The sequence below is a fragment of the Pygoscelis adeliae genome, unplaced genomic scaffold (assembly GCF_000699105.1).
Source record: "Pygoscelis adeliae isolate BGI_AS28 unplaced genomic scaffold, ASM69910v1 Scaffold54, whole genome shotgun sequence".
In the NCBI taxonomy this organism is placed as follows: domain Eukaryota; kingdom Metazoa; phylum Chordata; class Aves; order Sphenisciformes; family Spheniscidae; genus Pygoscelis; species Pygoscelis adeliae.
This window is the reverse complement of record NW_008824982.1, coordinates 6132317-6144553: the sequence shown is the minus strand read 5'-3', so window position 1 is coordinate 6144553 and position 12237 is coordinate 6132317. Positions and strand designations below refer to the sequence as shown.

At 39.9% G+C, this 12237-nt stretch overlaps 1 protein-coding gene across 1 annotated transcript in view; it reads left to right on the top strand.

The window, feature by feature from the left end:
- The window catches only part of NT5DC1 (5'-nucleotidase domain containing 1), a 155570-nt gene extending 144819 nt beyond the window's left edge, over positions 1-10751 (top strand). The window contains exon 12 of the mRNA XM_009325696.1: positions 7891-10751. Coding sequence (XP_009323971.1) covers positions 7891-8009 — 119 coding nt within the window. The 3' untranslated portion in view covers positions 8010-10751. The remainder of the gene's footprint in view (positions 1-7890) is intronic.
- Positions 10752-12237: the final 1486 nt, after the last annotated feature.

Below are 12237 nucleotides of genomic sequence, written 5' to 3'. Positions count from 1 at the left end.
TTTCTTCAAGATGTATTTTAAAGGTGAATGCCCTTGAAGAATCAACTATTACCACGGAAGCCATGAATTTCACTAAGCGTGTAGTCATGTACTCACTTATATATCCTGACAAATACCATTCGTAATTATTGCTGAACTGAAACAAGAAATCCCCCACATTTCAATACATTAGTTCTATGGTTTTTCATTGACATTACATAATTTAAAGTCAAATCCAGCTCCTATTAAAATTAAATTAGTCTTTCCTGTAACTAGAGTGGTAATTATGTACTCTTACTTACTCAAATAATACAAGAATAGCATATAATTTCCTTAAACATATAGAACTATCTATATTATATTTTACTTGTTAATTAGCAGTAACCTTTTATATTTAATGCCTTAACCTTACAACCATGCTTTTACTTACCAGCTTCAGTGTAAAAATGTGTCTATACAATATCAGCTAAAGATTGCTTTGAGGATTTAAACTGCTTTGGGGCTTAGCCGCTATAAATACTAGTTGCCACTAAAAGGCCAAAGAGGTCATTTTTATAATGAAGCTTTTTATACAAGAAATGTATTTTTTAAAATTTGGTATACATATAGAATGGCAACATTTCTGAGGTTTTCTGCTTCTGAGGTTTTGACGCAAATAAAAAAAACAGGTAGCAAAGATAATTGATTAGAGAGATGATACGTGTTCTGAATGTGTCAACAGCATCTTGCTCTATGGGTAAATTGAAAAGCATCAGATAATGTAAATCTTATTCATCTTTTCCAGGAAACTAGTTTCAGTGTTCTTAATTTAAGAGAAAGAAAAACACACTCAACAGGACAGACAGATATAATGAATTTATTTTTTCAGTTACAAAATACAACTGAAACCAACAATAAACTGTGTTTCAACCATAACAAATTATTATTCAATAAATCAGAACTAGCTTGTAAAAAGTCTTCAGGACCCAGTTATTTCCGAAAGGGTCTGAGACCCCAACTTTCCCAAAGGATTTGACTACTTGGTAGTAATTTTCAACATAGAAAGGACAGCTTTCAGTGTATTACAATTTGTTCAGCCTTTCCTTCCTCCTCCAGAAAGGTGTATTGACTTGTGCCCCTGAAGGCCGTGTCAAATCATGCAGAACCCAAAAGATTACTTCCTAGCCAATAACTGACAGAAATGTTCCTGCCGTTGTTACTCTGCTCTGTGAGATGTCAAAGTACAGCCACCTCTAAAAGATTAAAGGGAGAACTCATGAGCAACTCATTAAGAAAGGGGGAACCACTCAGTCATTTCTGCTTTAAAGTTATCCTTCAACTCAGGCAGCATAATTTCGTTTGCAGGCTGTAATTAAAGCTATAATTGGGTTTTGACTAGATCGCAGACTTATGGGGTGGGTTTAGATTGCTTCTTTAAAAACACTGGTGGTAATACAAAGTGTTGATAATTTTTGAGTGTGAAAAACAGTGAAAATAGGTAAGTCACCAAGTATTGGAAATACTTCTTTGACCAGGTTGGAATTTTACATAACCTGCAACCTCACATGTACAGGAAGAAGTTACTGGAAGCATTTATGTACTCTGGATTGGTGCCTAAAATATCCCCTCTGGATTAAGATTGTAACGCACACACAAAAAACAATGTAGGCTGTGTCTTCACTGCTTGAAAAGCTTAACGTGTGCCTGTGTGGTTTTTTACCTTAAGGTGAGCAACGTTTGTCACCCATCCAGAGGAAAAAATAGGGAAAGGGAAAGAAAACATTAGTTTTACAAGAGAGGGGAACCTGACAACGTTAACCCAAGTTTGGAGAGTAAGGCTGATCTTGGTGAGTTTACCTCAAAATGAAAGTAAAGGGGCGTATCATCACTGCATTTATCTTAATATAGCTCCTTCACAGTCTCAAAATGCAACTTCTTTCTTTTTCTTAATCAATCAGAAATGCCTGTCATCTCAAACAATTGCTTGTTTTCCGGCTAACTTCTTCAACTTACCCCAGAAGCCCTTCCCACCGCCCTTAAATCCAGGATGAGTCATTCAGACAAAAATTAATTAACAGATCCCTGAAAGACTAACACCTGCTAGTAGAATCTTGGCATTCTCTTAGGATTTTTTTTAGATTAAGTCTTCAACTAAACATTTTAAAATATTATAGTCTAATATTTTCTTTTGATTGGTTCCAGATCAAGCAAAGAACCACACAGGGCTATTTTCTCAAAGGATCTCAAAAAATCACCATTTAAACTAAAACAAAAATGAGAGAAATTTCCCTCACGTACAAATAATGAGTTTTCTCATATAAACACAAAACAGCAAAGGAATTTCTAAGGCTTTCCTTCACTGCAGACTCTACCAGGCTCAGATGCGAGTTTAGCGCGTGCCTTGTGCACAGCTGTTTTGTTCAAGCCGGGATCAGCAGTCCCTTGGCCGTAGGGTAGACCCAAAGTAATGTCAATTGTTACTCCCAAGATAATAGCGGTGAAACGGCACGCCACAGGCAATTGCAACAGCCACGATGGGATGGTCTTTCCATCCCCCGGCCTCTCATCCCTCTGCAAAACTCTGACAGCGAGGCTGCTGCTCCACGTCTCCCCACAGTTTGCCACTTGGGTTTTCTCCAATGTCACCCTCTTCCATGTTAGACACAGCAGCAGAGTAACCAGCAAAAAACCCCAGTGGCAGGGAAGCTCTTCCTCAGGCCAAGCTCATGCTACAGATGTCTACTTGGCAGACCCGCAGGCGTGATCTCTGACCAATACACCTGTGTTGGCAAAAGCTCTTACGTTGGTGCAATTAAAGCAGCAAATCTGCACCTGCACTGAGGCTAGTTTTAGCCTTTATTCCTGGGTGCCCAGGAGTAAACTGCACTGGCTCGTATAGCACATTGCCAGTGCCAGCTACGTCCAAACTCAGAAGTTTTAGCAACTTCCTTCTGTAGAGCATACCTGTACTGAAGAGTCCCCCCTTTCCCATGCGACACCGCACAGATACCCTCCCTCCTCCTCCTCCTCTTTTGAGTCGCAGCATATGCAGACAGCAGCCATGACTTTCATGTAACTGATAGAAGGAATGCTTTCCTCATGCTGACTTCACTATTTCGTGAGCTTTGTTTTAGTACAGCAAACATCTGACCTCCTGTTTAGGAAAATCAGCCTTAGAAGTTTTGCTAAAAATAACTGCTATCAGATAAATCTACTTGTGACCTTGGGGTTTTTTTCTTTTTGCCACTAGTACACTCCTTCACATTCTGACCTCTTGCTGCAAGCGCTGCTTTGACTGCTATAAAATAGAAATGGGTCAGGAGATAAAAACATTTAGTATTTAAAAAAAACCAACACCTGTTATAGTTTACCTGCCGATTGGCAAGTCAAGTCACTCGACAGCGCAGCCAAACTGGTGAGCTCCCCTGCAGCAGTTGTGCTTACTCCACTGTTAAGAAAATATTATTAGAAATTGTTGCCATTAAGAAATTAATATTTTCCTTTTTCTTCAATAGCAACTTTGAAATACAAGGAAAGATTTATGGCAAAGCTTCTAAGCCAGCATAAATCACTGGAATTCCTGTAAAAGCAAAAGAACTAATACTGGCTGACGATCTGCCCCTATAGTTATACCACCTGGATGCTGAGCCGTAAGAGAGAGCTCTGTATTTTCTGAGATTTGCCACAATTAAGCAGTTTAAAGATTTTTCAAATCAAAACTTGGGTTTCGCTAATGAAGTTTTAGTTTTCCTCCCTGTGCCTTTTCCTTGGTGATAGTGAGGAGGATATATTTGGATTCACTTAAGAGCACAACCCTGCTGTTTACTAGGAGGTTTCTGCAGCGTCTGGCTCCAGCCCTGCTGACTGGCAAGGAGCAGACCTCAGAGCAGGGAGGGGAGTTCTGCTTTCTGTAGGGCTTCTCACTCGTCACTGGGATGCTGCTGTGGTGTCATGATTAAAAAATGTTGGCTTTGCTTTTGTTGGTCAATACTGCAAAATGATTCCTGACGTTTCTGCTGTGTATTTTGGGAGAAATCTGTTTCAGTCTTGGACTGTGCGTTTCATTTAAGAAAATGCCTTCCACCTAAAGAGCTTAGTTAAGATTATATTTGTTTAATGTATTGGTTTGTTCAAGGAAATCTCAAAAAAGGATTAGATGTGAGTATTGCGTTTATCAAGCAGGCCTGTGTCTGGATTAGATTATAATTGTCTTCCATTCAGTTACTCAAATATTTTCCTGATCACTCATTGAGAATATTACGTTCTCCCTTCTTCTTGTGGTTTCCTTTTCCTTCCTTGTGGCTGGAACTCCAGTTTTTCTTCTGATAAAAGCTTGTGGCTGTCATTTAGTTTGCTTACGCTAACTGAACAGCACGCAGACACTGAGATATCGTCAGCTTAATAACTATGAAATAAATCCATCCGTAACACCCAAATACACGCATGGATATGGGTATACATAAGCATCAGAGCACAATGTTCTAATTAATGTCACTTAATACCTGGATCTGGATAACTGGAACGCAGCAACTGGAACACGGTAACTGACAGAGGTTACTGCTCAAACATCATCATTGCCATTTTATTTACACTGGGGCTGCTGTAGTCCTGCAAGCGAGGCGGGGCAGGGCAGGAGTCCTGCTTCTGAACTCAGGCTAAGGCATATAACCCGTGAGGGCTGCCCAAGCCATTGGGAAACGCTAGTAACGCTGAACGGTCACTGCAAAGGAAACTGGTTTTCATCACTCGCACTCAGGGTCTGGTGTGGGAGCAAAGAAAGGAGTGGGACAGAAATTCAGGGGGATGCATCTAATAACTGCCATTTCTGTAGATCTAGAAAGGGACATAGACCTTGAGATCCTCCATGTCTGACTTATAGGAGCCTTTGGCTCTAAAATTTAATATCCAATTTGTCTTGGTAACAAAATGAGTCTGGGTGTAATTACCTAAGTATGATAGAAAACTTCTGCGACTGTGGTCCTCAAGCAATTGGGTAGAGCCAGCTAGTTCATTCTTCCAGCCTCAAGCTGTTTAGTTTGTTCAGGGTGGTTGTTTTTTTTAGGAGAGTAGCCGTAGTGGATGAGTCTTGTGCTGAATTCATTATCAGTGTAGGTTAGGACTGATTAGAGCCTCACTGTCAAATTATATCTCAGAGAGGACTGGGTATCTGCCCCCTGCCTAATTTATGACTCTCTATCAGGGTTAGGTGAGAAGTGGGTGCCAAGATGCAAAGGTCTGCCACGACAGCAGCACTTGTGAGCACGCACAGTAGCAGAACCTGGAGAAATTTACTGGCTAAAACATTAGGAAAACAAGCAACTTGGAAATAAGCAACTATTTTTTTTCCTGAGACTTGCTTTATTATCAAATACTGTATCTTAATGTTTGCATGCTTTTGCATCAAGCTGTGGCCTGTGTAAGCATTTCAGTTTAGTGAGACAGAGCTGCTTATAGCTTGTCTGTGTCATCAGTGCTAATATGGAATAAGACCAGATATGAAATGAATTTCTGCTGTGTCCAGGAGGCAGACTCCAGACCTGTATCATTGTTCTTTGTTGATGAGCCAGTATTGCTGGACCTAGCGGTACTGTTGCCTCTTACATCAAAAGAAGTTGGATTGAGTTTTGGTGTACAATTCACGATACCTTTGCAATCCAGGGGAACTGCGATTTATTTTAAGTTGCAAAGTTTTTGCAGCACTTAGTTTAAATGAACTTACAGCCATCTTCATCTATGACATTTTCTGGATCTCCATTTTTTCATAAATTTTGCATTCCCCCAATAAAAAATCTTCATTTTTTTTTGTATACTTGCCCTTCTTCCTCACCGTATGTTTATTCATAGCCACTAAGATTCCAAGTATGCCTTTCTGGATCAGTCCAGAGCTTTCTCATAAATGTATCACACAAATAAAGCAATAATATAAAATGTTGCATATTCCAGGCAAAGCAGATGCAGGAAATGAAATCATTGATGAAAAAAAACTGGAAATAGAGGAAGATTTTTACTATGTTTGTGATACATAAAATCTGCTTAATGGGTGAAGAATAGTATCTGCTTCATGCAACTTTCAGTGATGCCTTGGGCGACATTCTTACATATGGATACCTTCTGATCATCTTCCAAAGTCAGCTTGCTCAGACAAAAGCAATATTTAAATGGATAGATTGGGGTTTGAATAGTAAAAAAGCCATTATTCTCTTTTGGAGTCTTGTACATTGTATATAGAATGGGTTTGGTGTTTAAGCTGATTGTGTAAAGCTAGTTTACCAGGAAATATCAACAAAATAATTACCATTTTGATCCAACTCGTTCTTTTCTTCAGCATAAGCAACTCTGCAGCAAGTCTGCCTCATTTGTGCTGCTCTTTGGTTAAACTACTCTTGGGACGCTCCAGACTGCTAGACTAAAAAGCTAGTGGGAGCTTTTATATAAAAGTAACTGTATGGCATTTAATTTTTATAGCTCATAAAGATTTTCATAAATACTTGCTTTCTTTTTTATTATTATTTGTTATTTTGGAAACCTTTGTTTTAAACAGAGCTGTCACAAATAGACTCAGCAGCCAGTAAATCCATTGGGCCCTCCGCAGACTAGAGAAACGTCTGCCTGTTCTGCCGTGCCCAGGACGGGCTCCGGAGATTCCCCTGACTCAGACAAAAGGAGAAAACGTACTTCTTTGACAAGCTGAAGTAACCCACTTCATAAAGCGTAATTCACTCCCAATCAAGCCTCCTCCCATTCCTACTTTATTCCAGCCACTATCTGATTTTTCAGCTGGATCTAAATACTAATTCGCTTTAGTTATGTTTAATATGGTTTTACAGCTGTGGACCTGGATGTTGTCCTGGTGCCTGCCTGTGAATCGCTTGTGAGACAGACCTGAACTTCCTGTTGTTTGTGCCAAAACTGCTCAGATTGTGGTTTTCTGTTTCACAAAAGCTGCTGAGCACAAAAAAAAAAAAAAAAAAATTGTAGCATATAGTGACAGGACATCATCACCCCAAATTTACTCCAAATTAAAAAAAAAAGTTGTCATTAATAACTTACTGTTCCGATGAGCTGAGTAATAGTTTTTATGTTTTGCATTGGTTCTAAACAGACAACTTGGGAAGGAGCTAACCCTTTTTTGTTGGTTGTTTTTTTTTCATTTATTGGAAGGGTATTTGTTTCCTGAATGACATTTTATTTGTGTGTTTTTTAATTTGGTTTCTTGAACTTTGAATACGAGGTGAGCACGGGAAGTATCAGTTTTCTGGCTGTGAGGGTGGGCAGGTCACTGCTGGCAGTAAAGACTTTTTTAAAAAGCTACAGAAAAGAAAGCTTTGACTGTTCAGAACTATTTTAATGCATTCAGTGTTCTTTACAGACTGGAAGCGATGCGTACGCCAAGTTACAAGTGCAGATTTCTAAGAATGCTTGGTACAAAATGATGTTGTTAACACTGGACTACAAGAAGGTCTAAGAGCCAGTGCCTTTGGGGAATCTTGCTGTAATAGCCACAAAAAAAAAAAGAAACTGACTTCTTTGTTTTAAGCGTACCCCTTTTATGAGTAAATTGCTGAGATAAAAGAGGAAGGTGACAAATCGAAGAGCGTACTTGAAAGTGTTCTAGTGGGAAAACTCCATCTAGGGTCAGTGAAGATTTTTGTTTAATTTTTAAGCATTAGTTTAATAATTTTCTATGACTAGCATTTTTTTTAGCAATCAAGGAACTGAATATCCTTTGCTGCAGTTGAGTAAACTCTGAAAGTCAATCCCTTGGACAGCTGAAGACGTCAAATAAATATATAATCACGCAATCTGATTGAGTTCTAATGCTGGTGAGCAAACAGCTCAAGGGCTTAAGAAGTACTGCTATTCACCACAGGCTTATTTTTATGTTATAGGGGCTGTGTTGCTAATCAGGTGTGGTACGTTTCTGTCTTTCAGATTTACCACTGGATTATAGATTTACACGATTTTCCTCAAATAGCTCAGCAACTGCTGGGTACTACCCAAGTCCTCCAAGAGCACTGCTGCCAAATGAGGAGTCAGTGACTATGAAATAGGTTGTCGGCTTTTTCCTTAAATAACCCTGTGGTCCTTACTTAAACTGCTATCACATGCTATTTAGTGAAAATGTTGTGTGATGCTTCATAAAATAGAATGATGGATTAAAGCAGACTCCTGTGTAGACTTGTGTTTCACTTGTTGCTCTAGTCCAGCCAGAAAAGGTGAGCAATGCATCCTTCTCTCTAAACCTTCTGACCACCACTACCTTTCGCAAAGTGCTATTGGCTTTTTCCATGCACTGCCCAAAGCCTTCAAGAGAAATGTACTAGTAATAACTCATCCCAAGTTACATTCTACATTTTCAAGGATATTTTCAGTACTGTACCTATTTAAGGTGATGCTGTTGCTACTGTAAGCCCCAGGAAAGACATGAACCAGACCCTCAGCCATATTCCATTAAGAGTTCCCTTGGACAGCCCAGGTTATCATCGTAGATCAGTGTTTTGCAGGCTCTGAGGAATTTATACTCTCACTGTAACTGTTCTTGGAGATACAGAAAGACTGAAGCCCAAAGAGAAAGATACATCATACCCAAAAAGAGACTTGAATGGGATTTAGGCAGCTAAATGCAGACTGACAGTCCTGAAAGCCTTCGTCACATGCTTCCTATTCCTGAAAGTGCCTAACCGCTATTCAACAGCAAGGTTCCCTACATGCCTCTTCCTCCTTTAGGCTTCCATACCTCAAGAGTCAGAGCTCTTTTGCAGGAGGAGGGAAACCTGTGTACAGTTCCCTTCTCAGCTTGCGCGGATTCAAACCCGCATTCTCCACCTCCCTGGGAAATCCTTCCAAGAGTAGGAAGGATATAGCACCCAGCTATATAGAGCCATCTTTGCTAAGCACAGCCTCAGCCCAGAGGAGAAGCAAGACTGAAGACGTAACCTGAATATGTGATTTCTTATCGGCTAATTTAAGAGAACGGGCATCCTGTTCCCTGTGGATTCAGTTCCAAAGACCCAGTTCTCCAGCGCTTTGGACAGGGAGCCTTCAGTAACTAACGCAGGGTAGCAGATGCAAAAACATGTCAAAGATATTTGTTTAGTCAGCAGTTAGGCACACTAGCGTGGCAGATTTTTGGATAAATTTCCCTCAAAGTTTAAAGAAATTTTATTTTCTTGCTTTCAAGAAAAGCCCACAATGAAAATTTATTTTCTGAGGCCTAGACAATTATCAGAATGGATTTAACTTGTGTTAACATTTAACTTGTGCTAACATTTAACACCACAGCACACTTGATTTTTGCAGCTTCACCAGTTAAAATATTTTGTGTCAGAATCAGACGCAAACACCATTACATCTCATCTCAGAGATATCAGTCTTTCTTTCCATACTTTTTTCCTACCTTGTTTCATTTACACAGGGATGTTATTTTTACAGTCTTGTGGTCCACTATACTTACAAGTAATATGCAACATTTCCAATTTAACATTAAGCATTGTTTTTTTGAAAAAGAAACATAAAACAAATGAGGGAAAAAACTGAGAAAAACTTTCCTTAAAACAAGGTAGGTGAGGAAGGAAAATGAAAGTGCCATTCTCCTCCACATAAACTATAGGCTGAAAATATTTGACTTAGGAAGGTAACAAAAAGTAATACTTGAGTTTATTTTGAAATTTTTTAATTAGCATCAATGTCTTGGGCAGCAAATCTGGCTCATGATAAGGGTATGATTTGTATTAAGCAGAGAGATACACAGATTAAAATCTCAGATCCCCGATTACAGCATCATTTGAAGTTCTAACCTAAATGAAGTAATCCTCTGCAAATAATTTGTAACTAGGTTGCGGTCCAAACCAATATCATGTACCCTCACGCTTTTGTTGTTCTGAATTTGGAACTGATTTTTACAGGTTGGGGATTTTTTTCTTGTTTTTTAAAGAAAATTAATTAAAATTGAATTGTTAATGAAAATTAGAGTGAAAGTCATCTAAGTCCTTGGTTCCTGGCGTCTCAGTGAAGAAGCAGTATTTTTTTTAATGGAAAGGTGACAGATTCTAAGGACATCCTGAACACAAATCTCAGCAGAACAAATACATACACGGACTTGCTCAACTGGGAGGTGACGGTACCCGTCTCTGACGAAGGCTGTCACCAGCCATCTGTACTTGCTGCCAGAAGGACCACGCAGTAGCAGAGAAAGAAGTGGATAGTAGAAGGCTACTGTAAGCATGACATATGCTGCAGGAAGACTTAGGAAAAATAATTGAACCGTTTGCCCAAAAACCAGAGTTCATGTGAAATCAGGACTTAACAACTCTTACTAAAGACTCTTCTTATTCAAGAATCTCTGAAAATCATACAGGTCTTATTACAAAGCGGAGGCTGGCAATGGAGGAACTTCAGGAGGGCAATCGGTGCTGTGGCAACGGGAGAGCTCTTGGAAATGGAAGTGGCGTGGAGACCAGAGGGAAGAAATGCTCATGGCAGAAAATTGGTAGAGAGTTGGACATATTTAACATGACACTGTAAAGACACCATCTTTGCTTCTTCCTTCTCTTTTTTTTTTTTTTTAACCCCTGGAAATCTCTGAAATTTCTTGGATTCTGTTGTGAGAGGCCATTGACAGAAAGATCGCTGAAGTGCCTGCAAAACTATCTTGAGTATCGGCAGGGAGACATAAAGTTGTAAAGATTCATTAAAATCACTATGTCTGGTTATGTAGCCCTGAAAGCCACAGTTTTGCTTAAAAGCAGAGGTGAATACCAAGTCTCTTTTGGTGTCTGTTTTGGTATAAAGCACATGTGTCTGAATTTTAAAATAAAGAGAATTTATTTCTGAAAAAAATGTATGTTCTCTGAATTTAATTTATAGCTGAGCAGCAAAAAGGAAAAAGGGAGACAAGGTCATCACGAAGCACTGCAAGGAAAGGTTCACGCTACAGCCTCGAACAAAGCAAAACTTGACCCACTCAGAATAAAAGATATATAAATCAACGAAAAACTAGTCTAAATTAATACCTTTAATAAATTAATACTTTTAATACCTATAGGGAAGTCACCTTTGATGCAAAGCAGAGCTTACTGCAAGTGTTTCCTGAATAGGGCTTGTTCCTAGAAACTAAAGGCTTCTTAATCCCCAGTGAGTAAAAGTTAAATAAACAAATGCAGATAGCTTGTCCGTGGTAGACACGGGGCACTGCTGGACACAGGCTTTTCTGAAGCTGCTGCCTCCCCAGGCTGCTGGGGCTCTCCACCTCGTCTGAGTCCCAGGTGCGTGATAGTGCCGCAGCGCTGGAGCGATTCCTAAGGGAATTCCCAGGGAAATTCAAGTAACTAGTGATAGGACGAGAGGAAATGGCCTCAAGTTGCACCAGGGGAGGTTTAGATTGGACATGAGGAAAAATGTCTTTACTGAAAGAGTGGTTAAACATTTGAACAGGCTGCCCAAGGCAGTGGTTGAGTCACCACCCTGGAGGTATTTAAAAGATGTGTAGATGAGGTGCTTACGGACATGGTTTAGTGGGCATGGTGGTGTTGGGTTGACGGTTGGACTCGATGACCTTAGAGGTCTTTTCCAACCTTAACGATTCTATGATTCTATGATTCTATTTGTCTGATGATAGGCACCAGGAACCAGCACTCCCAAAACTGGTTTAAATCTGCCTAAGTAGTGACCAGCCATTGTCCGGCCTGGCATGGCAGCCTACCTAGGGAAAAAACATCTATAAAATGGGGACACGGTAACAGGAAAAGGGGGGTTCGTACACAGATGTGCGATGGGCAGATATTTTGGGATGCAGAAGGGCTCCAGGGCTCCAGGCAGGGTGGCTGGACTGGCCCTCCAGTGTCCTAGGGCTCAAGACGCTGCATAACCACTGGTCTCACCCATCTCCTGCAATGACCCGTAACGCTCCAAATGTTATCTGCGTTCAAATAAATAACCTTTAGCCCTGCCCGCATTGCCTAGCGTGATGTTTTATAGCAGCATTTTTATAGCCAAATAACAATTGGAAACAATGTGACCATTTTACTATGACAAGTGAAAACCGTGCCTGCCATGTCCTCCTAGGTCACGTTTTTGCCAGCAGCTGTACAGGCTTTAGGGTTTTTAACAGTCGTCTTTCTGACATATACTTTAGAAATTGAAGAAATGTAACATACCTCACTGGTAAGTTGGAGATTACTGATTATCGGTTGCTGTATTGTAAAATAGGATGCAGAAAATCATCTACCGCATGCAATACACAACATTGATCTTTGAGGGAAAATAAATATGGACCAGATC